General features: G+C 31.9%; 3 protein-coding genes and 1 long non-coding RNA gene across 6 annotated transcripts; all 4 read left to right on the forward strand.

Moving 5' to 3' along the window:
* Positions 1-2,855: 2,855 nt before the first annotated feature.
* On the forward strand, positions 2,856-3,915 carry LOC132050343 (glycine-rich protein-like). Of its 2 annotated transcripts, none has more exons than XM_059441661.1 (2): positions 2,856-3,033; positions 3,733-3,915. In XM_059441661.1, exons 1-2 carry the CDS (start codon positions 2,934-2,936, stop codon positions 3,906-3,908), a joined length of 276 nt encoding a protein of 91 aa, XP_059297644.1. In that variant the 5' UTR covers positions 2,856-2,933; the 3' UTR covers positions 3,909-3,915. The 2 variants fall into 2 exon arrangements, with proteins under 2 accessions (XP_059297644.1, XP_059297581.1); XM_059441598.1 differs by having other exon boundaries at positions 2,872-3,033; positions 3,721-3,915.
* Positions 3,916-7,564: 3,649 nt separating this feature from the next.
* LOC132050240 (glycine-rich protein-like) lies at positions 7,565-8,833 on the forward strand. Of its 2 annotated transcripts, none has more exons than XM_059441426.1 (2): positions 7,565-7,732; positions 8,390-8,833. In XM_059441426.1, exons 1-2 carry the CDS (start codon positions 7,633-7,635, stop codon positions 8,635-8,637), a joined length of 348 nt encoding a protein of 115 aa, XP_059297409.1. In that variant the 5' UTR covers positions 7,565-7,632; the 3' UTR covers positions 8,638-8,833. The 2 variants fall into 2 exon arrangements, with proteins under 2 accessions (XP_059297409.1, XP_059297480.1); XM_059441497.1 differs by having other exon boundaries at positions 7,573-7,732; positions 8,393-8,833.
* Positions 8,834-18,210: 9,377 nt separating this feature from the next.
* On the forward strand, positions 18,211-19,360 carry LOC132050482 (uncharacterized). Its single transcript, XR_009413437.1, has 2 exons — positions 18,211-18,252; positions 18,913-19,360. It is a non-coding gene; the product is annotated as an uncharacterized LOC132050482 (long non-coding RNA).
* A 3,091-nt stretch (positions 19,361-22,451) lies between these two features.
* Positions 22,452-24,527, forward strand: LOC132050535 (dormancy-associated protein 2-like). Its single transcript, XM_059441848.1, has 2 exons — positions 22,452-22,647; positions 23,939-24,527. The coding sequence occupies exons 1-2, from the start codon at positions 22,530-22,532 to the stop codon at positions 24,334-24,336; spliced, it is 516 nt and encodes a 171-aa protein (XP_059297831.1). The 5' UTR covers positions 22,452-22,529; the 3' UTR covers positions 24,337-24,527.
* Positions 24,528-25,626: the final 1,099 nt, after the last annotated feature.

Consider the following 25,626-nt stretch of genomic DNA (forward strand, 5'->3'; position numbering starts at 1 on the left):
TTGATGTTTTGGGGACAAGGTTTTGTTAACCATTACTCATTAATTTGGATAATGGACCCACACACGACTTAGAGGATGATTTACTAATTTTTTTTAATTTTTGACCGGGTGTTCAGCCTGCTTTTAGGTTCTATTAATACAAATTTGCATTAAAAAATTTCACCTTGAGGATAAAACACTAAATCAAAAGTTAGTGCCTCGATCGAGTCACTCAAAAAAAGATCACGTGCTTGTGACAAATAGGCGTTGCCTTCGGGACTAATTTATTTAAATTTATGAAGTTATTTTATCGTTTAAAAGATGGTATAAAATAATCCAAAGATCAAGTGGGATAAGAAGGTATAAGGCTTGAATATCAACAACTAATTTTTGTACCATGTTTGATACAATGTATAAATTTATCCCCGGGATAAATTTATACCTTCTACCAAACGTGATATAAAAGGTAGTCTTTGGATATCACATACCTTCTACCAAACGTTTCTTAATGAATACTTACTAAAGAATAAACGGAAAAGGCTCATAGATACTCCTAATCTATTGAAAAAGGATTTTAAATATCTTCCTTCCACTTTTGAATCTAAAAATATTTTTTCATCCACTTTTTAAGTCTAAAAATACCTTTAAGGTTTATTTTTTACTCAAATATACCTCTCAATCTAACAGGTCAAATTTAACTCTTTTAAAAAGACACATGACATTTTGTAATTAGTCACACATTTTAATTTCAGAATAAGTAAAATCACCCAATTTTTAAGACCTGAACTCATTGACCTTGCGATGGCTTCCAGACGTTTGTAAAGATCAACAAGAAAGCTGCCCTCGAAGTCTTCCCCATTAAAATTCAAGAATGCAGCGTATTTCCATCAAATAGCAGGCTGAGTTTGGGAAGCCATGGGGAATGTTGGTTCAAATAATCAGCGAAAATATGAGAAGGAAGATGTGGGAATTTTTGGTATTAAAAAGCTAAGGAGAAGGAAATTCTAACTTTTCATCTCCAGGGACAACTTTCTTTCCACTTTTCCTCATAAACCCACCATCAGATTTTTCACTAAATCTCCATTATTCAACGCCCAATTTCCCAAATTTATCACCTTTTCCTATAGCCAATGAAGTCAACATGAAAACTTTCCATTTTGGTGTGGTAAAACTTTCCAAGATTTGATTTTTGATAATCAAGATTTGAATTTTATTCCATTTGAGCTTGTGGGTATTGAGGGAAAAAGATGTTAGATCGATTTTTGAGTGCTAGGAGAGCATGGCAAGTGAAGAGATTTGTGAGGAATGGAATGATTGTATCATTTACTTTAAAATGGGTCAATGGGGTTTGGGTGTTAAAAATTGGGTGAGTTTTACTTATTCTGAAATTAAAATGTGTGACCAATCACAAAATATTTTTTAAAAAAGATAAATTTGACCTGTTAGTTTGAGGGTATATTTGAGCCAAAAATAAACCTTAAGGGTATTTTTAGACCTAAAAGGTGTATGGAAGGGTATTTTTAGATCCAAAGGTGGACGCAGGGTATTTATGAGCCTTTTCAGAAGAATAAAGATATTACTATTTCATCCATTGAATTTATGTGTCAAGATTCAAATACCAGAATTTTATATATGTTTTAAATATTTTGAATAATCGGTTATTGAGACTTATAGTACTTTTTACTTAATTTTCAAATTTGTAAATTTTTTTAAAAAAACTTTAAAGGTTTCATGCATGAATTTACAATCAAAATTAGACTGTTTGACTATCAAAATTTGAACCGTGTCACGTAAATTGTGACAGGGGAAGCATTTCTTTAGATTGATTTAAAAAAAAAGTGTCACATAAATTTAATGGAACAAATTCAATGTAATAGTTGGGATTTAACTCGTGAGTTAAAGCAACTTATGGAGATGATTACGTCTTAAGACATCAATGAAGTAAAAAAAGAATTCCAATTAATGTTTTCTTAGGGGTGTGAAAAAGATGAACATGATAAATGATCTGAGACGAATGTAGTAATATTTATTCCATCTTATACTCCTGCATAAATTAATATATAAATTGACTCCTAACTTATATATATTTTAGTTATGCAGGATTGCAAATTGATAACCAAACAGCATACTTGACGTGCATAATTTTATACATAAAAATTAAAATAATATCAAATATAATATTAGTTATTCTGATTTTAATATAGGGAAAAGGGTCCATAATACCCTTCTATTTTGGGAAAAGGGCTAAAAATATTCTTCGTTACAAATTTGAGTAAAAAATACCCCTCCAATCATTAAAATTTTCAAATATACCCCTGTCTTAACGGAATATCTCAAAATAACCCGATTTCATTTTTAAACCCGCTCCCTTTAAATCCGACCCAACTAAATAAAAAATTCATACGTGACCAACTTGTTCCCGAGTCCTACATCTGGAGCCACTAGGCACAGGAGCGGGTAACCCATATGATTTTTTATTTAGTTGGGTCGAGTTTAAATGGAGCAGGTTTAAAAATGAAATCGGGTTATTTTGAGAAATTTTAAACGGGGTATATTTGAAAACTTTAATGACTGGAGAAGTATTTTTGACTCAAATTTGTAATGAATGATATTTTTAACCCTTTTCCTAAAATAGAGAAGTACTTTTGACCCTTTTCCCTTTAATATATGAATAATACACTTCTAACGGGCAACCAGACGATCCCTCAATTGTTAAAATCAACACTCTTTACCTACTACAACTTGTTGATTAAGTTCTTCATTTTCCTTGGTCCACATAATAATTGCAACCCCGTACGTATCCCCTCACACCACCTAGTTTTACGCTTCTCTCTGATTAGTTATGCATTCAAATCTTTTACTTTTACTATAAATAGAGCCCAAGAATGTACCAGTATTTTCATCCCTGAATTTTAAGTATCATAAAAATAAGCTTTGAACAAAAAAGGAAAATTATGGGTTCCAAGACATTTCTGTTTCTTGGCCTTTTTTTGGCTATTTTTTTCATGATAAGCTCTGAGGTTATAGCTAGGGAGTTGGCTGAGACTTCCAACTGTAAGCATTCTTTTAATTTCTCCCTTTGTACTTTCACAACAGCAGTTCCAAAAAAGGAAAACCAACGAAAATTTCTGGACCAAAATAGAAGATTATTTTGAATTAAGGAAGGTGAGAACATATTTTTCCACTAACTATAATATGTTAAAATATACTGAAAGTGTTTATATTACGAGTATATATATCTAAGTTAAATCCTTTATCAAATGAAGAGAGAAGAACGGTTCATTTTTTCAGAGTAGTAAATGACCTTTTTAATTGCTCTTGCTACTTGTGTACATTTTAGATCATGGTCTAAAATCTCTTTAAATAATCTAAAATTTTGTAAGTTTTTACCAACGTTAGGCCGGCAATCTAATATCTCACTTGCTAGCTTGAGTATGACTCTTAATTAATATGCATTCCTTCTGTTTTGTTTTATATGTCTTAGTTACTACTGCGCATACTGCATGAAGTTTAAGAATATACCATAAAGTTTTCAATCTTGTTAAAATAAATTAAAGGTATGTAAAGAATACCAAAGATACCCTTGGTCTTCAATATGCTATGTTGAAATTAAACTATTATTAATAATAAAAAAGTCATTATTTTAAAACATAATAAAACGGAAAGTAAGACACGCAAAAAGAAATTTAAATTCAGAGGCCACCCACGCATTTGTTTAATTTTCACAACTAATTGATGCAGCGGTGAAACCAGATAACGAGAATGAAGTACACGTTGTCGGACATGGCGGATACAATGGCGTTAGCGGTGATGGACATCATGGTTGCCATTATGGTTGCTGCGGAAAGTACAAATATGGTTGCAAAAAGTGTTGCTCCTATGCAGGTGAGGCCATGGACAAAGTCACTGAAGCCCAGCCTCACAACTAATTGGAGTGGAAAAATCGTAATAATCATATGCTATTTTAGACCTTTTGCTTGTAACAAGTATGAATAAAGCCATTCAGTTGCTATGAATGGTTAGTCATGTAATGTGTTGTTGTACAATATTAATATATCATATTGTGATAAAATGTTTCCATAATGCTTAATTTTCCTCTTATTTTAAACTAAGGACAACAATCATCAGAAAAAGAAAGAAAAGGATAAACAACACAAGTTCAGTACTGTCCATCTCTTGTATATTTCATAAAGATATAATTTCAAAGGAAATTAATTAAAGCATAAGTGACAAAGACTAAGGACCTGTTTGGCCATAAGAATTATTCATTTTTTTCCGGAAATTTTTTTCACTTTTTTTCAAAAATTAGTGTTTGGCCATGAAAATTCCAAATACAACTTCAATTATTCACTTTTTTCTGGAATTTTTTTTCACTTTTTTCAAAAATTAGTGTTTAGCCATGAAAATTTCAAATACAACTTCATTTGAAAAACAAGACAAATTTTTCACAACCAAAACAAGTACATTTCAATAAAAAATACTATTTGCAAAAACTATGCCCAAACACAACTCCAACTCCAAAATTCAGTGATTTTTTTTTTTTTTTATTTCTATGGCCATACGTCTACTAATAATGTGAGCTGAAAAAGTCAAATGCTCACTTACTTGTGACTTATGAAACGCTTCTCAACCCTTGCCTTTCACAAAGGGGTCGTTTAGTTCGTAGACTAGGTATCTCGGAATTATAATTCTTGACTAATTTATCCCACTTGAAAGGTGAGATAAAATTAATAATATAAAGTTTGATGTGATAATGTGGGATATCCAGTATTAAATTTGGGATTAAATTTATCTTTGGGTTTGGTTGATGGGATGATCAATTTATACTGTCAACCAAACATAGTTTAAATTTAATCCTGGGATATCCCACCTTATCCCGCGTACCAAACGACCCCAAATAATACTCATGAAAACTGGTGGAATTAAAAATTTTAATTTACTAAGAAATAAGCAAAATATAAACAGGAAAACATACGAATAAACTTTAATAATTGAACATATGCTATATACATATATTTGTTTTATTTATCTATAAGTGTAATTTTCCGTTGAGAGGTTTTTATTGAAGTGTACGAAACTCTGTCACTCTTCATAACCGCGCCATTAGCTACCTGCCACGCCGAGATCATTTTTTTCTTATGCAATACTAAATATCGTATTGTTTAACTGAAAATATTTTTGTCTATGCAACCAAATATCATATTCCTGTCTCATTATTTTTAAGTTATTTCAATTTAATGTTCTTTGATAGTTACCGTACATTTTTTTTTTTAGGTTACGTTTGGTTTATATATAGGTCGGTACGTATATGTAAGCCACTTGGTCATATTGACGTGTTCTAGGAACAAAGTTTTGTAAATGGTTAACCATTAATATGGATAATGGACCCAGATAAATTATACAGTAATAAATTTAGAAGTGTTTAATTTTACGGTTGAGATTATACAGTCAAAAAAATTCAGTTTAAAGATAAAGTTTTCTCTTCCAAAGTTTCACAATTGTCGAGTGACCGCATGAGACAAATAAATTTGCTCTAAATACCATGCAATCATCCAATTACTCACAATTTTATGTCTTGTGCCGCATAAGATATATAGTCGGTGAGCCAGCAATCGTTTTTATATCAAAATTAATAAATATAAATTATGTGTCTCTTTATGCATATATTTATTAGATAATCGGTTATTAAATAATAGTCTTACTTAAATTATTAACTAATAAAATCAAATTATTTGATTTGGGGAAGGCTCTAGTAAAATGATTACGGGGTCACGTGAATCCAGTAACATTTGCCTAGACTTCATATTTGTAGTAATTAATAAGTTCATGAAAATTTAGTTTCGGATTCAGCCCATAGGTTCGATTATTATTATATTATTAACTTGAAATCGTTATGAGAATACATAAATTTAAAATCTTGAATCCGCCTCTGTTTGACTTGATGTAAATAATAACTATGGAAAATTATAATTAGCCCCAAAAAGTGGCCCGTCCAACCCGTTCAAGTTAGGGCGAGTATCCCATTTTGACCCGTTCAATCCAGCCCGTCTAAAAAATGGGCTGACATGTGGCCAAATTAACCCATGAAAAACCTATTGAAAATATTTTTAAAGACACATTTTCTTTTTGGATATGTTAAATAAAATTAAAATAAAAAACTATTATTGTATTAGGTACTTAAACAAATTAGAAAAGACCAATAAAGAAAATAAAACTTACTAGTAAGAACTGGAAGAGTTGGGATATGACTCGCTTTTGACCCATTTTAGTCCAGGTCATTTCTGTCCAAGTAAATTTTGCGCTTGTCATAACTAAGTGTATTTTAGCGTGTCCAAATTTAATTCACCCGCCCATTAATTTAACACTCCAATAAATATTAACGGGTTTAGTAGTGTGATAGCAAGACTGAATAACGTTGATTTTTTTTTAATGTAATTTACACCTTAAGGAGGTGCTGCCTTTTATTTCATCACAAAAAGAACAGAGGTTATAGAATAACAGAGGTTAGATATGACTAAACCCCTAAAGTTTTCCTTAGTCTAATTTACAGGAAAAAATATTTAAGATCAAAAGACTATTTAAATAAGCATGTTCTTTCTTTGTTTATGTCGTATGGAGGCTATCTCTTGAAACTAGGTACTAAGCGCCACCAGCTTTTTTTGAAAGATCTTTAGCATCATAAAATTGGTTTTCTTGATCCTCCATGCTCCATTTGGCTAGAGCATCCGCAACTTGATTTGCCTCCCTATAACAATGTTGAAATTTGTTTGTCACTCGTGATTTAATTCGCGGACCAGCAACCCCATGCACGTACATAGTTTTAGATAGTTTTAGACCTTGTCAACTCTCTCATGCTACCCCCAAAATTGACAACAGTGTCAGATTAGATGTAAGTATCTTATTTTTGTAAGTCTATTTAAAAAAAGAAAAAAGAAGAAGTTCCTATATTCGATAACTATCTCATTCTTCTAACTTTCTAGCTACTTGATTTGTTTAAAACCACAAGATATATATAAAATAAAAAATAAAAAAATAAAAGGAAAGTGTGGACGCAAATTTCTAAACCTTTCGCTCTAACACCACCATCAATTGACTCTTAATAAGCAATACTTTCTCCTAGAAAAAGAAGTGAAAGCTTTTCTTCATGCAACGTCTAATCTTGACCTAGACGACTTGCTTTTTAGTAAAGAAAATGGAATTTGATTTTGATGCTAGAGAATAAACTCAGAAATGAACTCTAACACTCTCTTTAAATACTAGGTAGCAGAGACAAATTCATGATTTAAAATTTATAAGTTTTTATAGAGGTCTCAAGTCAATATATAATAATAGTAATAATAATTGGATTAATTTACAATTAATTACTCATAGATATTTTTTTAATTCATATATAAAATTTAGACAAAAATTACTGAATTCACATGAGCCCGTATACACCACTCTAGGTCGGCCGCTTGCTTGTAGACAAGTTCTTCATTTCCTAATTGGGTCCACACAATATTGTCCCCTCACATGCATCTCCAAGTTTTATTTACCCTCTCTTCAATTATTTATGCATTCAAATCTTACTATAAATAAGCCCAAGAATCCATGAGTTTCTTCATCCCTTAATTTTCAAGTATCATAACTAAATTAGCTTTAAACAAAAAAAGAATGGGTTCCAAGGCATTTCTGTTTCTTGGCCTTGTTTTGGCTATTTTCTTAATGATACGTTCTGAGGTTGTAGCTAGGGAGTTAGCTGAGACTTCCAACTGTAAGCATTTCCTTTTATTTGTAGTTCTTTACAAATTTATTTTTAAGTTTTATGTCTTTTTTACATAATTTTTTTTATTTGTACACATAAGAAGTCTAAAAATAACACGCAAGAAATCTTTGTACAATCATTTTCTTCTATTCAAGTTGCACAGGACAGTTTTAACCTTTTTCTCTAAAATATGTAATAACACTGTAAACATTTTGTTTTTTTTGTTATTAGTACTAGAGTGGAAAAGTATATATGGTTCTCCTTCCATAATTCAATGTCCTATTTTTATCTTGCAGCATTCTTAAACTTTTCAAAACTTGTGTTTTATCAGTTAGTAAAAGTTTGATTTTCACATAGATCAAGCACTTGAAGTTACACGTCTTAATTTACTAACGCTAGCTAGCTGATCCTAACTTAAAGGAATATAAAAGTATATCAAAAATATCTTTTGAATTTTGTGGTCTTAAACATATTATATCATTCCTATCAGTTGAGCCATTAAGGGTTGAATTAGAATGTTTGGAACTAAATTAATTATTGAAATAGGCATTCGTTTTGAAACATAATAAAAGGAAAGAGAGACACATAAATCAAGGCAGATGAAGTATTAAGTTTTCAATTGAGAGATGACATTTCTTGTTTAATTTTTACAATTAATTGATGCAGCAGTGAAATCAGATAACGAGAATGAAGTACATGTTGATGGACTCGAAGATTATGTTCAACATGGCATTGGCAATGACGGACGTGGCGGATATTATGGTGGTGGCGGCCATGGCCATCGTGGTGGTGGTTATAAACGTAAAGGATGCCGTTATGGTTGCTGCAAAAAGTACAATTACGTATGCAAAAGGTGTTGTTCCTCTGCAGGTGAGGCCATGGACAAAGTCACTGAAGCCCAGCCACAGAACTAATTAATTATGTGCAATATTATAAGTGGCAATAGATGTAATAATCTTGCTACTTTAGATCTTTTGCTTGTAACAAGTATGAATAAAGCCATTCCAGTTGTTATGGATGGTTGTCCTTGCTCATGTAATGTTTTGTTGTACAATATATCATATTGTGATCAAATGTTTCCATAACGTTTAATTTTCTTCTTATTTTGAAGTAAGGGATTTCATATGTCTTACTAATTTTATAAGTTTCTTTTATGGGAAAGTGTCAAAAATACACCTAAGTATGCGAAATTCGCAATATTTACCCTCTGTTAATAGTTTGGCCCAAACATGGCTTAGTCGTTCCTTAATTAATTGGCCAAAGAATGCCCTTATTTCATATGGTACTTAACCGACCATAATGAGACATCTAACTAGGCCATGTTTGGTCCAATTTAATTTCTACGTGTAATTATTCAACAACTTGTGAAGTTGCATTGATGAAGCTACTTGGTTCAATTGCAATGAAGTTTCTCACCAATTTAAGGCATCACATAGGCACGTCATTCTAAGCAATTTAACGTGTAATTTTTATAAATATAGAACACCATAATGTCATAAAACAATAAATTTCATTATATTGCTTCAAACCACAAAGAGGTCCGTTTCATTTTACATGCTTGAGTTTCACTAGACCCGAAACTTTAGAAAAATAAGAAAAACTTTTGAATTTGTGATTTTAAATGAAAATTGTACGTAATATACCAAGATGTTCTTAATCTTGTGTGATCTTAAGTATTTCATGTGGAATATTGGAGGTACGGAATTAGTACTAAATATATAAAATGACATTTATATTTAAAATCATTAAAAAAAAAAAAAGAAAATAAGAAGTATAAATTGAAATAAAGGGAGAGTATGTAATAGTGTTAAACTTGGAACAATCATTACAAGTAAAATAATGCAAATCCTAAGCACAATATTAATCAGATACTTAGCAGATGATTTAACAAGGGATTCGTGAAATTCTTATAATAAAATGTTATTGGTTTTAATGAAAAGAATGTTTTATCGGGTTCGAGCCTTATATATCGGATAGTTCTCTTTGTTAGAGAGCATTTTTCTTTTCAATATAAGATTTTTCAGCATAAATTTAAATTTAATTGAACTTCAATGTGAATACCAAACACGTTAATGAAAAATAAAATGTGTGTGTATTTTTTTGGTAGCTTGAACAGTAACGGTGGGTAGTTGGGTGGCGGTCTAAGAAGGCTTCGTCAACTCAACTGATAAGTGACTATTCGTCATTTTTCCACTTGGCATTATTAATAAATTTATTAATAAGTCATTCATGCTTTTATTCGTCGGCAATAGCAACTATGCACTTGGGTTTTAGAAGCTGTCAGACTCTTCCAAATTTTCTCCCAATTTATCGATTTATCTTTTCACTTTGTTGCATTTTACATTGATATATGAACCGCGTTAGAAATCCGAAGATTGGAAGAAAAAAAAAATTAAAACTTTTAGAGAGGTCAATAAACATGCAGAAGCTAAAAAAACAAAAAGAAATAAAAGAACGGTAAATAAAGATAGAATGAAAAGAATGGATCAACAAATTCATGAACGAATTCAAGAATTTCAAGAAATTCTAATTTGCGTAATTGGCTCCTAGCAACAAAACGATAATTAGCCAACAAAAAACTAATAATCACCTTTGATAGAATAGATCGAAGAAGTAGATGATTGAACCCGACATCCTTTTGGAGTAATAAGACCAATAATAAGCCGAAACTTATCACCATTCTTGAATATCTAAAAGTAACCTAGGTTTTAAAAAGAAATTAAACTTACCACATTCTTGAAGGTTGAAGTATAAATCCAACAACACCGTTCTTTACTTTATAACATTAAGTGTCATGTGTTTGGTATAGATGAAAAAGAAATTCCACAAAAAATATTTTCTAAAAAATTAGTGACTAAACTTATTTTCTTTTTGATGTTTAATAAGTAAATAGAAATATTAGTTTACAAATATGTATATATAATCTAAAAAAAAAATTATGAAAATGAGATTGAGTGGGGTGGGTGGATGGCAGAGGATGGGGGGCGGAGTGGGGAGGATACGATCAAGATAAGGTTGTCCCATACAAGTTGAGGAAATTTGTATTTCTAGCTATTAGTTTATTGCATGATAATCCGATAATACATCAACATTTAATGTACAATTTCCCCACACGTGCCGTCGTCTACTTTTGCTGCCAAAAAGATATTGAAGATCTTATAGGATGTGAAAGAAATTTTGTCAATAATTCTTATTGCATTGTATATGTTTGCCACGTGGCTGCCCAAACTTAAAAAAAAAGAACGTTAAGTTTTCAACAGCACAAACTGCACCAAAAACAGCTCAAAAATGCGGAAAAAAACAGCACTAAAAACTTACCCACATAAAATATGGGCAGTTTGAAACCCAACTGATTTTTGTTCAAATCATTTTCAACCAAACCAAATCCAACCAAACCCACCCATTTGCCAGCCCTAGTTAGGTGGATAGTTACGATGATCCTTTTATCTTGGGATAATAGCAATAAATTCTAACTTTCGTTGAACCTTTTATAGAAAATATGTTACAGTTCGAGGGATCAAAAGTGCACATTTCAATTAATTGAAGGTTAAATTTGCTTAGGTAAAAATTACAAGAACCAAAATAAGAATTTGTAAATATTTGAGGCATTAAATTTCCTTTTTATCTTCTGGAATATCTAATAGTTCAAAACAAAAGTAAATGCAAAAATAAACCGTGTCCATATCGCACAAAGATGTCGATCATAAGCATAACCACATATTTCTTCTTTTTCATTTATATGACGATATTTGCTAGAAACAAATTAGTGTTTAAAGAATTGATACTAACAGTGTAAAAAATATTTGATGTAACATCTGATGTTATCACCAAAAATAGCCAAAACAAGGCCTAGAAGCATCAATGCCTTTGATCCCATTTTTTCTTAGTTGAAACTAAAAATAAGCTATCACTATTACTTGAGTTGTGATAGTTGAGAATGTAATTTTGCTCTATTTATATCATCATTTTGTGAATTTTTTTGGAGGCGAATATTGAAGATTACATTAATGCAATACCTGAAAAAGTTTTAAGTTAATTGGCAGCTACTTAAATTGATGGATTTTAGACTCGAGTTTTTTCATTAAGCACCTACATATAGCGAGCTTTATATGAAATAAATATTGCATTTTTCTGTAGGGCAATATGTTATCTGGTTCAGAATTGAACATATCATTGCAGATTTTTTTTTTCATGGCAAAAGGAACAGAGAACCTGTGGAATTGTATAACCTAACCTAGTCTGTCCGAGCTATTAAATATTATCTCTTGAATATATTACTTTATGTTCCAATTTATATGAAGGTGTTTGGACTATGAGGGTAATACTTAATTTTGACCAAGAATTCGGGTATAGATTCTTTAAATATTTAATAAAATTTACATATTTAAATATTACACAAAAAATACTATTAGTCAAAATACCTAATAATTCAAAATGTTTTTACAAAAGTTTGAAAAGATTATAATCAAAGAATAAATCTGTTTGATTCTCCAAATAAGAACACATTCACGTAATGTCTTGAGTTACTAGTGTTAGCAATTTACAAAATAATCTTGTAAAACAATCATCCTATTATTAAACGCATAATAATCAATGTAGCATCATTCAACGCATAACAAATTTCATATTACTGTATAATAACCAAATGGCCGGTTGATGAACAACTTATTAGAGTTGTTAAACGTACAGAATCCAACCTTCATGAGTTCGAAGACTTAGCGGATTCGTCTACGAACAATCATCAAGTAAAATAATACAAATCATAAACTAATTACAAATCAGGTGTCTAACAGAGAATTAAACATGGGGTTCAAGTTCTTGATCAAATTTCGTTGAAAAATGAAAAAGAATGTTTTATTTCTTGATAGCTTGAGCAGTAATGAGAGGTAGTTGGGTGGCTGATCTAGGATGACTTTTTCAACTCTACTGATACGTGATAAGTCTCTCTCATGTTTTTAATTCATAGGCCAGAAAATACGTACGTGTCTTTTCGAAGCTGTGCTAGACTTTTCCACTTATGGAAAACTAGACTTTTCCTCTTATGGATAATTATCTAATTTGCAACTTGGCCTAATAGAGCTAGACTGAACAAATACCAACTAGATCTACTTACCAACTAGGTCTACTTGTAATGGGCTGAATATTGACCCTAGACTGAACAAATACCAACTAGGTCTACTTGTAATGGGCTGAATATTGACCCTAGACTGAACAAATACCAACTAGATCTACTTGTAATGGGCTGAATATTGACCTTTCTACCCGTAATTACAGATTTTGAGTTCAAAGTTCTAGAAATAGAAAAAAGTCAGATACGGAGCGTTTTTCCTTAATGAGTCTTACGCGATATAAATTTGGACTAGTCGAATCTAGTGGCGCATCGAAAGCACAATTAACGAGTTCACGAGAATTCAAAAACTTTTGTCCTAACTTGTAGTTGTATATATATAGGAAGTTTAAAAAAGTATCTATAAATATTTGATTGTGAACTATATTATTATCACTTAAGGTATTTATAAGAATCTATAAATTTCAAATCATGAATTTGTTTATGCGCGGATCAGTAAATTCCGAATAATTGTAGAGTCTTTTAAAAAAAAAAAAAATAGACTCTAAAAAAAATAATCTTTTTTTAAAGTAAGTTTTCATGGAGTCTTTCTTTTCTCCCTTTTATTCTGATTGGTGCATGAGGCATTATTGAGTTCTATAAATAGGGGAGAAATGCATGTCTTTTCTCATCAGGAAAAAAAACTTGAAATTCCAAATAGCTAGCAAATACAGTCGATTTTAATTTGTTAATCAAAATGGTTTGCAAAACTAATATTTTTGTTTTCCTTCCATTGGTTATTCTGCTAATAATATCTTCACAAATTGGGGCAAGGGAGATGAATTCTGAGGCGCCTGCTCCACTGACCCAAGGTTTATTTACTTTCCCCATCTATTAATTATTTTTCATTTTAACATTTCTAGCAAAGCTGTTATTTAAAGAAAAATACGTTTGTATTTTCTTTTAATTTTCCCTTCTCTTAAAAAATATTGACACACAAATTAAGTTCCTCCTCTAATTTAGGTTAACCTAAAACTTATAATACTCAAAGGCGGATTCAAGATTATAGGTTCCTATATATATATATATATATATATACGGAGCTACGATTATGCTTATGCGTTCAACATAATACATTAGTATGGCCCAGGCCTGGTATTTATGTTTAAAAAATCCACTTGATATATGTATAAATAATTTATTCATAACCTAGTAGTAAGCTGATTTTTCTAGAATTCAGTACTCATAAATTCAAAATTCTAATTCTACCACTGTTTACTGAGGCTAAGCAAAAGTTATTGAGAGTTTACGTGAACCGATAGATTGTGCTCTAGATCAGCCACTGTTAATACCGATGGCGGAATTGAAGAGAAGCCAACGAGTATCTCCCTTCATCGAAAATTGTACAGTGCAAATAGAGAAAACAAAATATTTTTTGGTTGTATATAAAATGTAATCCCCATGATCACGTGCATGAAAGAAGATATTAATATAGTGGTAAAGAGGTTCAAGAATTGTTTTATTCCATGTTTAAATATATACTGGGTGGACACTCTAACAATTTTTAAAAAAAAAATTGTATGAATTTCTGGTTCCGCTACTCATGACTAATAAGAAACTCTACATAAATCTTTTGATGCAGCAATGAATGGAAACAACACTAATGAGGCCAAGGGAGTGGTGTCACACCGCCATCATTTACTGAAAAATCTTGGTAAAATATTCAGAATTGGCAAAGTGATATATTGTAACCATTGCTCAACTTGTAAAGGCCTTTGTCGCTATTGTTGTGACTAAAGCTATAGTCCTTAATTAAGACTATGTACTTGTATTGGTGTGAGTTTGAGAATAATAGGAAAGTTATGAATAGAGTCCCTATTCACTTTCCTCTGGTTAATTACTGTTATAGTTTGTATTTTGTTTTATTTTGTTTGGTTTGGTTTGGTTTGGTCCTTGTGTTGCGACTTGCAACAAGTCTTGATCAACATGTGTTGTCTTGTAGTTTTTTAATTTTGTGGCACTGTATGTACTTACTATCAATTGGTGAAAAGAGACTAATGTTTATGTACCAAGTGAATATTCATCTTTGGCTTGTTATGAACAGAAGTCAGAAAGGGGTTGAGTAGTTATTGTTTCCTGGGAAAAGGGCAAACAAGTTATGGAAAATATAATAAATAATATGTCCGTTTGTTGACGGATTAACTCGGATTTGTTCCTTTACTATAAAAAAATAGTAGTAGAAATTTGCCCTATTTGAATGTGGTAGTTGGAAATATGACCTAACGGTTAGTAAACTAGTTCAGATTTACCTCTCAAAACTAATGGAAGTCACTTCTTTTTGATCAACCCTTCTATTTTAGGGTCAAGGGTTTATTTGACTTTTATTTTTTAAAACGGCGAGAGGAAGAGCAAAAGAATAGATTGTTTTAGAGCTAGGTCTGCCTGAGCGAGTATGGTTATTAAGTTGTTCCACATTTGTAAGGGGTGAATTTTTTGTCTTCTTATATGGTTTTGAGCAAGATTCGATTCTCACGACCATCTATTATCATATAAACTTTCTACGTATATTTGGTGCATGAAAACAATTCGTTGCTGACATGCGAGAGACAGGGTCAGCTAAAGCCTAAAGCCACCAAGCAGTGGCTTTAGGCCCCAAATATATTAGGGCCCCAACATAATTTATATTATATATACGATTTAAAAAAAAATAATTTTCTTGATCATTTTACTGTCAATTATTTATCAATTATTACATTTTTTTTATGACATAGGAACCCGCAGCCGCTACCCTTCGGGTGTGCACAGGGTAAACTCAGCTCCTGTGTAATACAATTATTACACATATATATTTTCAAAGTTTATGCTACTTTTTAGAAATATGATTGATGTAACTACAGTTAGAGGTTGTAGTCAATTAAATTTATAATTACTTCCTACTTTGTAATATGGTTTAATTCACATTAACTTAAATCAATTCTAGTTTATAATTTTGTCTTGAAGATCTTCTATAACTCTTTGAGTGCATTTTTAGATATTTTTCAAGCTCAAGCTAAGTAGATTAGTAAACAATTGGAATAGAAAAGACATTATTAAGCCTTTAAATATTTTTTAAGACATAATAGTCACTGATGTTTTTAGTCTATTTTTATAGTTAAAGTGATACGAAAATATTTATATGTAGAAGATGATACTCTTACTGGCATGAACCCTGAAGTCTTACTTCTATTTTTAAATGTTTCCATTGCTTATAAAATAATTTTGAAAAGTTTTTTGTAACAATCGCTTGAACCAAAAAAAAAAAAAAAAAAAAAAAAAAACTACATCGATGAAATGATCGTAACACAGAATATAAGACTCGTGATTCAGTTAATATCTCATGAAAAATTACACGAATTGACTATATCGTCAACTGAAAAAAAAAATACACTTTACTAAATAAATATAAGGCCTCCTTTTAAATTCTCGAGGCCACCGCTCTCTTGAGCCGCCCACGGCGAGAGATCATGTTAAAAAAATGTCATTAAATAAATAAAACTATATACTATCTAATGAGATAGTCACATAATTCAACAAACATCTTGAGATAGTCACACAATTCAACAAACATCTCCGAGACAAATCGAACTCCACGAAGTATGTCTTGATTAATAATCAGGGGCACCTCTAGAGTGTCGTCTATGGATTTACATGAACTCAGCAGCTTTTTACTCAATATTTCTATGACTTTGACACAAACTATTGTTATATTTTAATCTGATGTCATTGTAGTAATTCATTAACTCGAAATAAAAATGAGTTCGAATATGTTCATAATTACCCTAAAGTTGATATTTGTCTCTATAATATCATGTGAATCACGTTTTTGAGGACTTCATAGTAAGTCTTCGTTAAGTCTTCTTATTCTCCCTTGTTTCAACTGTTGCATGACGCATTATTAAACTTTTCTATAAACAGGGGACAAATGCAAGTATTTTCTCCACAAAAAACTTGAAACTCTCTAAATTCGATTCACTCTAAAAACAAAAATGGTTTCCAAAAATAATCATTTTCTTAGCCTTTATTTGGTTATTGTACTCATAGTATCATAAATTCTGAGGCCCCTGCTGCCTCACTGGCCCAAGGCTAATTAATTTAGGAAAATTTACTTATCATAGCTATCTCTAAGACCTATTTATAAATAATAATTTTTTTATTTTATTTACTTTTTATAGCTAAATATTTTCTTAAATTACACAGTGTAACTAGTGTCCTGTATTTCACAAATTCCTCTTTTAAATAGATTTCCTCTCACCTATCAAATCTATCTTCTCGCTCACACCTCTCTCTCTCTCTCTCTCTCTCTCCCTCCGTTCCCTCGCCTACCCCAGATCTCGTTTCCCCTTACCCCTCCCTCCCTCCCTCCTCCATCTCCACCACCAACTCCTCCGTCAGCACCAAAAACAGTGGGTGAATTGAAGCAGGAAAAGGGTACAAACCTTATGAATGGTTTCAAACATAAAATCTGTCCATAAAAACAACTCCAAAGCTTATGTGGTATTCATACCAATAATGCTATATATAGCAACCTGATGATCTCATTGTATTATATTGTTACTTTAATGTAGTAATAGTATATTTTCTAGCTTATTTTCCGATCCGGTCCCTTCGCACGGCTCGATCCGAGCTATTATATTCCAGCATTTTCTTGCGTGTCGGCTCATATTTTCTAGCGTGCTGGCGTTTTTTGGCGTCCCTCCAGTGGTCGGTCGGGTTGGTCGCTTTCCGGCATGCCGGCTCAGATCTGAGCTTATTATTTTTTTGTATTTCAAACAAAGTATATTTTATTTTCTTGTATCTACACAGTGTATTTGAAATTTTGTTGAAATACGTTCAAATACAGTGAAGGTTGGATACAACTGAAGAGTGTAGCTTTTTAAATACAGTGTATTTTGTATTTTCGTCAAAGATAATACCAAATATGATTGTATTCTTCGAGGATAGAGATATACCCTTTAGCCCTACTTAGTTGAATACGGAGAAATAAATGCGTTCTTGTTACCTCTGATGACCATAGAGACATAGGCATTATAGTAACGTCTACAAAGCTTCGTGAGTGAGTTCGAGAGAGTATCACAAAGTATAATTAACCCGTCAACTAGTAACCCGGAAATAAAATAGGTGGAATTGTCCGAAGATCAACCGGATTGTCGAAAGCCATGACCCTAGATCTTTCTCTCATCCGATAATTCTTACAATCTTTGTCAAGATATTCCTATCACAAAAACACCCATCACAAATTGTTTACTTTTCGCCTTTAGTTTAGCACAATAAACATCTTGATTTTCACTTTCTTGAATAGTTTCATTCGAATTTGAATTAGCTTAACAGTAGAATCTAAGTCTCTATGGGATCGATATCTGGACTTAACACTCTATATTACTTGTACGACCACGTATACTTGCGTGTGCGTTTGGGAGCAACAAGTTAGCTGAGACTTCCAACTGTAAGCATTTCCTTTTATTTGTAGTTCTTTACAAATTTATTTTTAAGTTTTATGTCTTTTTTTACATAATTTTTTTTATTTGTACATATAAGAAGTCTAAAAATAACACGCAAGAAATCTTTGTACAATCATTCTCTTCTATTCAAGTTGCACAGGACAGTTTTAACCATTTTCTCTAAAATATGTAATAACACTCTAAACATTTTGTTTTTTTGTTATTAATGCTAGAGTGGAAAAGTATATATGGTTCTCCTTCCATGATTCAATGTCCTATTTTTATCTTGCAGCATTCTTAAACTTTTCAAAACTTGTGTTTTATCAGTTAGTAACAGTTTGATTTTCACATAGATCAAGCAGTTGAAGTTACACGTCTTAATTTACTGACGCTAGCTAGCTGATCCTAAATTAAAGGAATATAAAAGTATATCAAAAATATATTTTGAATTTTGTGGTCTTAAATATATTATATCATTGCTATCAGTAGAGCCATTAAGGGTTGAATTAGAATGTTTGGAACTAAATTAATTATTGAAATAGGCATTTGTTTTGAAACATAATAAAAGGAAAGAGAGGCACATAAATCAAGACAGATGAAGTATTAAGTTTTCAATTGAGAGATGACATTTGTTGTTTAATTTTTACAATTAATTGATGCAGCAGTGAAATCAGATAACGAGAATGAAGTACATGTTGACGGACTCAAAGATTATGTTCATCACGGCATTGGCAATGACTGACGTGACGGATATTATGGTGGTGGCGGCTGTGGCCGTCGTGGTGGTGGTTATAAACGTAAAGGATGCCGTTATGGTTGCTGCAAAAAGTACAATTACGTCTGCAAAAGGTGTTTTTCCTATGCAGGTGAGGCCATGGACAAAGTCACTGAAGCCCAGCGACACAACTAATTAATTATGTGTAATATTATAAAATCTTTGTTAATTAAGTGGCAATAGATGTATTAATCTTGCTACTTTAGATCTTTTGCTTGTAACAAGTATGAATAAAGCCATTCCAGTTCTTATGGATGGTTGTCCTTGTTCATGTAATGTTTTGTTGTACAATATATCATATTGTGATCAAATGTTTCCATAACGTTTAATTTTCTTCTCATTTTGAAGTAAGGGATTTCATATGTTTTACTAATTTTATAAGTTTCTTTTATGGGAAAGTGTCAAAAATACATCTAAGTATGCGAAATTCGCAATATTTACCCTCTGATAATAGTTTGGCCTAATCATGTCTCAGACGTGAATTAATTGGCAAAAGCTTGCCCTTATTTCATATGTACTTAGCCGACCATAATGAGACATCTAACAAGGTCATGTTTGGTCCAATTTAGTTACTACGTAACCGACCATAATGAGACATCTAACAAGGTCATGTTTGGTCCAATTTAGTTCCTACGTGTAATTATTCAACAACTTGTGAAGTTGCATTGATGAAGCAACTTGGTTCAATTGCAATGAAGTTTCTCACCAATTTAAGGCATCACATAGGCACGTCATTCTAAGCAATTTAACGTGTAATTTTTATAAATATCAACAACCATAATGTCATAAAACAATAAATTTCATTATATTGCTTCAAACCACAAAGAGGTCCGTTTCATTTTACATGCTTGAGTTTCGCTAGACCCGAAACTTAAGAAAAATAAGAAAAACTTTTGAATTTGCGATTTTAAATGAAAATTGTATGTAATATACCAAGATGTTCTTAATCTTGTGTGATCTTAAGTATTTCATGTGGAATATTGGAGGTACGGAATTAGTACTAAACATATAAAATGACATTTATATTTAAAATTGCCAAAAAAAAGAAAATAAGAAGTATAAATTGAAATAAAGGGAGAGTATGTAATAGTGTTAAACTTGGAACAATCATTACAAGTAAAATAATGCAAATCCTAAGCACAATATTAATCAGATACTTAGCAGATGATTTAACAAGGGATTCGTGAAATTCTTATAATAAAATGTTATTGGTTTTAATGAAAAGAATGTTTTATCGGTTAGAGCCTTATATATCGGATATTCTCTTTGTTAGAGAGCATTTTTCTTTTCAATATAAGATTTTTCAGCATAAATTTAAATTTAATTGGACTTCAATGTGAATACCGAACATGTTAATGAAAAATAAAATATGTGTGTGTATATTTTTTAGCTTGAACAGTAACGGCGGTAGTTGGGTGGCGGTCTAAGAAGGCTTCGTCAACTCAACTGATAAGTGACTATTCGTCATTTTTCCACTTGGCATTATTAATAAATTTATTAATAAGTCCACTAATAAGTCATTCATGCTTTTATTCGTCGGTAATAGCAACTCTTCCAAATTTGCTCCCAATTTATCGATTTATCTTTTCACTTTGTTGCATTTTACATTGATTAGAAATCCGAAGATTGGAAGAAAAAAAATTAAAACTTTTAGAGAGGTCAATAAACATGCAGAAGCTAAAAAAACAAAAAGAAATAAAAGAACGGTAAATAAAGATAGAATGAAAAGAATGGATCAAGAAATTCATGAACGAATTCAAGAATTTCAAGAAATTCTAATTTGCGTAATTGACTACTAGCAACAAAACGATAATTAGCCAATAAAAAACTAATAATCACCTTTGATAGAATAGATCGAAGAAGTAGATGATTGAACCGGACCTCCTTTTGGAGTAACAAGACCAATAATAAGCCGAAACTTATCACCATTCTTGAATATCTAAAAGTAACCTAGGTTTTAAAAAGAAATTAAACTTACCACATTCTTGAAGGTTGAAGTATAAATCCAACAACACCGTTCTTTACTTTATAACATTAAGTGTCATGTGTTTGGTATAGATGAAAAGAAATTCCACAAAAAATATTTTCCAAAAAATTAGTGACTAAACTTATTTTTCTTTTGATGTTTAATAAGTAAATAGAAATATTATTTTACAAATATGTATAATAATCTAAAAAAATATATATATATATTATGAAAATGAGATAGAGTGGGGTGGGTGGGTGATAGAGGGTGGAGGTCAGAGTGCGTCGGATACGATCAAGATAAGGTTGTCCTATACAAGTTGAAGAAATTTTTATTTCTAGCTATTAGTTTATTGCATGATAATCCGATAATACATCAACATTTAATGTGTAATTTCCAGCCGTCGTCTACTTTTGCTGCCAAAAGGATATTGGAGATCCTATAGGATGTGAAAGAAATTTTGTCAATAATTCCTATTGCATTGTATATGTTTGCGACGTGTAATTAAAGAAAATTAAATTTCTTTAAAGAAGGCAAAATAACTCCCCTTTCAGCTGATTTTATTCAACATGGACCAAAATGAAATTTTTAGAGGAATTTTAGACGGGTGGTTAACCACTAATGGATAATGAACCCACACAAATACGGTTGAAAATTACTTTGCAGTGGAGATTCCATATGACCTTTAAACGTAACTTATTATTTACATTTTAAGAATTTGCAAAATTTCCTGACTTAAGAAATTGTGGTTAATTAGGATGAATGGTTTTACAATAGAAATCTTAGAATAAAGTTAGCTAATTTGCAATTTGGCAAGCCGAACAGAGGGCCGCCGTGCACATATACCAATTTTGGGATTATCGGACATTCATGTCATATCCGAAATGTGTAAAAAATTTAAAAATCTATCCACTTTGAAACAACTTCAGACATGTGGCGTCTGACGCATTTCGGAAGTTCATCTTCAGATATTTTGAAGTTAGACATGGCTGAAGTTCAGGCATGCAAAGATGGTTGAGGTTCAGTTATTTTTGTCCGAACTTCAAACACATTTAGCTGAACTTCAATTATTTTGCCAGAACTTTAGGTAGAAATATTTGAACTTCAATTTAGTCATTTTTGCCTAAACTTCAGCCATTCTAGTTTGAAGTTCAGACAAGTTTGCCTAAAATTCATGCTCATATATAGCTGAAATTCAGTCATCTTCTCTGAACTTAGATAGAAATACTTGAATTTCATCCATCATATGTGGCTGAATTTAGTTACTTTTGCTTGAACTCTAGACATTTTTAATTTGAAGTTCAGGCAATTATGTCAATAATATTAGTGAGCTGAATTGTGAATTCTTCATTCTCTTCACCTGCCAACAGCACATTGCATAAATGCACCCGTGTGATCGTGTCCCCTCACACCTAATGCGGTAATGCCCGTCCCCTACAATTTGTAATGCATTCAAAACTTACTATAAATAGAGACCAATTATATATTGGTTTCTTCATCCTTTAATTTCAAGTATCATAGCTAAGCTTGGGTAAGAAAAAATGGGTTCCAAGGCATTTCTGTTTCTTTGCCTTTATTTGGCCATTTATGGAATGATAAGCTCAGAGGTTGTAGCTCGGGAGTTGGCCGAGACTTCCACCAATTTAGAAGAGGCTGAATGTAAGCATCCTGATCCATTGCTCCTTTTTTATTTATGCTAGCTTGATCATGATGTTTACCAAGTTTTTACTTGTTTGATTTTTTTATTCGGTGTTCGGTACTCGTTTTGAGGTTCAGTTAATCCCAATTTGCGCCGAGAAATCCCGACTTGGGAATAAAGTGTCTTCTACCAAAGGCGGCTTTGTTTCTGGCATCGAACCTAAAACTTATAATCAAGAATGGAGGAGAACTTACCACCCATCAGTCTGTTGGGATCGAAATAATCAGGGTGTCATGCGGAAGCTTACAATTGCAAATCTTAAACACGATAAATCAAACGACAAAGAAAAATATGCTAAAAGAAGCATAATATCTAATAGAGAGAATACATGAAAACCCCCTGTACTTTGCATTTTTTTTCAAGACATACATATTAAAAATACCACTTATATATGTAAAACACACACTTTTGACCATTAAAAATGTGCGCTACGGAGCGAGAGAAAATCTCAAAGAAGCCAAACATAAACTCTGCCCAAACTTTAAAAAAAAAAAAAAAAAAAAAAAACGTTAAGTTTTCAATAGCACCAAAAACAGCAAAGTACAGGGTTTTTTTTTATGTATTCTCTCTATCTAATATGGTTTGATCAAGTGACCTACGTATTAAAAACCTAATTTAAAAAAAAACATTAAAAACTACGAAGAGAACAATCTCCCCCTAAACAAAACTCTCTTAAGAAATCTGCGTTGTTTATGAGAAGAAAAGCTTTTCCATCAAAAAGCATTTTCACATTTCACAAAGATAACTTTTATGAAAAAATCTCTTTGAAGTAAAACACAATTATGATAAAATTGTAGAAAATTTAGGGCAAACCCGAACACAGTCCACCACAACTTTTGATGATACCAAATTGATAAGGAGTACAAATAATCATCCTTTATTTTCACATTTAGCATGAAACTCTTTTTTAATATTCTGAAATAATATAAGTGGCGGATCTAAGCATGGGTTCACGAGTTCGGTAGAATTATTATTATCAAGTAGAAATAAACTTACGTGGGACATGAATAGACAGAATTAAATACTCATTTTTAGAACACATTCTCTCAACTCAAAACACGCAAATTTTACATCTAGATTCAGCAATGTGCATGAAATATAATCAGCAATCTATATAATGTTATGGATTAAAGCAAATGCTTAATTATCTAATTCAGAGTTAGTATCAAAAAATCAGCCCATAAAATAATTACATGAATAAAGCTGTTATGAATAATATGCTTATTGACACAATTAAATTGATGCATGCAGCAAAGAAATCCAATAACAAGAATGAAGTACATGAAGCCCAATTTGGCGGGTACCCTGGTGGAGGATACCCTGGCGGTGGTGGCGGTGGTTATCCGGGTGGCGGCCGTGGAGGTGGCGGATACCCTGGCGGTGGCCACGGTGGCGGTGGATACCCCGGTGGTGGCCGTGGTGGGGGCGGATATCCAGGTGGAGGCCGTGGAGGCGGCGGATACCCTGGCGGTGGACGCGGTGGTGGCGGATACCCTGGCGGCAGACGTGGTAGTGGTGGTGGCCGCGGTGGTGGTGGAAGATACTGCCGCTATGGTTGCTGCCAAGGCAATAACTATACTTGCTATAGATGCTGCCCATACAAAAGTGAGGCAATGCATAAAGTTACTAAAGCTAAGCCTCATAACTGATCATCATGTGGAGCAGTATATTATATATGCTAAACTTCTGTAACGGAAAATATGTAATAAGTATTAATTAATACTCTTGCTGCTTTGATTTCTAGAACTAGAACTTGTTGTAAGAATTGTGATATAAAACCATCATGTAATGTTTAATTTGTTAATTATATACCATGGTGTGTCGTGTGATAATATCTTCAGTTTGGCGTTTTTCTGATTTTCCTTTTTTATCAAACTCCTCTCCTTCTATCTAATATAAAATTAATTAGGTATAAGTGAAAACATAAAGATAAACGATTTAATCAAATATTAAATGGATCAATTTGAAGAATGTCGAGTCCGGATGATTTTGTTAGTTGAAAAGTTTATGAAAAGAAGAGAAGTCATAAATAATCTAATAATGCATCAGCATTTAATGTACAATTTTCCCACAAGAGCCGTTGTCTACTTTATTGCCAAAAGAATTTTGGAGATCTTAGATGATGTGTCTAAAATTATTGAGGATGTTACACAAGATGCAACCTTTTTTATTGAGGGTCCTTTTACGGACTGCTATTTAATTTTTGTCCCTATTTCAGAAGTTTAGCAAATATAACTTTTTCTCCTCCTTTTTCATCATATCGTGTGTGTTGTAGAAATTTGAAAAATCATTAATTACTTACTTGTGGTTGGTTCGAATTTGTTTGGTTGAAGAAACATGTATGAAGAACATCATTATTAGATTTTATTAAGCTTTATTATTGAAGACGATAATAGGCTCTGCTGATTTTTCAAGGTTTGAGTTGGATCGAACTATTGAGAATTCTTGAGATTAGTATTAGAAGGTTGGACATCAAATTCTGACCCATTAATTTGGACCCATTTGAATTAATTCGGAAGTAAAAATGTGTTAGTAAAACTCTTGTGCAAGCCTTGGTGATCCGTAAGGATTTGTGGGCAATTTATACTAACGACAAAGTGATCCGCCAGATATTATGAATAATTTGTTACAAAATTCTAATGTAATTTGCACTAAAGTCCCTGTGATCCCCCTGCAAAACTTGTAATAAAAGGTCAATAAGAACAAAAATTCAAATGAAATTTGGTGAGAAATGAGTGTTTGATAGTTTACTCTCATCAGAAACCCCCATCCCCGACAATCACTGCCGGACCAGTTTGTTGAGTAGTTGATTATCAAAATCACGGAACATGTACACGCCATCTGATTTATAACCAATTAGATTAGCTTATATATAACATGTTTTTCAAAAACTATAGTAAAAAGGGCAGAAAAAAAAATAGAAAACTTCAGAAAATGGG

The sequence above is a fragment of the Lycium ferocissimum genome, chromosome 1 (genome assembly GCF_029784015.1).
Source record: "Lycium ferocissimum isolate CSIRO_LF1 chromosome 1, AGI_CSIRO_Lferr_CH_V1, whole genome shotgun sequence".
NCBI lineage: Eukaryota > Viridiplantae > Streptophyta > Magnoliopsida > Solanales > Solanaceae > Lycium > Lycium ferocissimum.

Bases quoted from the DNA above. Each gene is read 5' to 3' on its own strand.
- LOC132050240 (XM_059441426.1), top strand. From the start codon at position 7,633: ATGGGTTCCAAGGCATTTCTGTTTCTTGGCCTTGTTTTGGCTATTTTC. The intron at 7,733-8,389 runs GTAAGCATTTCC...TAATTGATGCAG, and splicing joins GTTAGCTGAGACTTCCAACT to CAGTGAAATCAGATAACGAG.
- LOC132050535 (XM_059441848.1), top strand. From the start codon at position 22,530: ATGGGTTCCAAGGCATTTCTGTTTCTTTGCCTTTATTTGGCCATTTAT. The intron at 22,648-23,938 runs GTAAGCATCCTG...TGATGCATGCAG, and splicing joins CAATTTAGAAGAGGCTGAAT to CAAAGAAATCCAATAACAAG.
- LOC132050343 (XM_059441598.1), top strand. From the start codon at position 2,934: ATGGGTTCCAAGACATTTCTGTTTCTTGGCCTTTTTTTGGCTATTTTT. The intron at 3,034-3,720 runs GTAAGCATTCTT...TAATTGATGCAG, and splicing joins GTTGGCTGAGACTTCCAACT to CGGTGAAACCAGATAACGAG.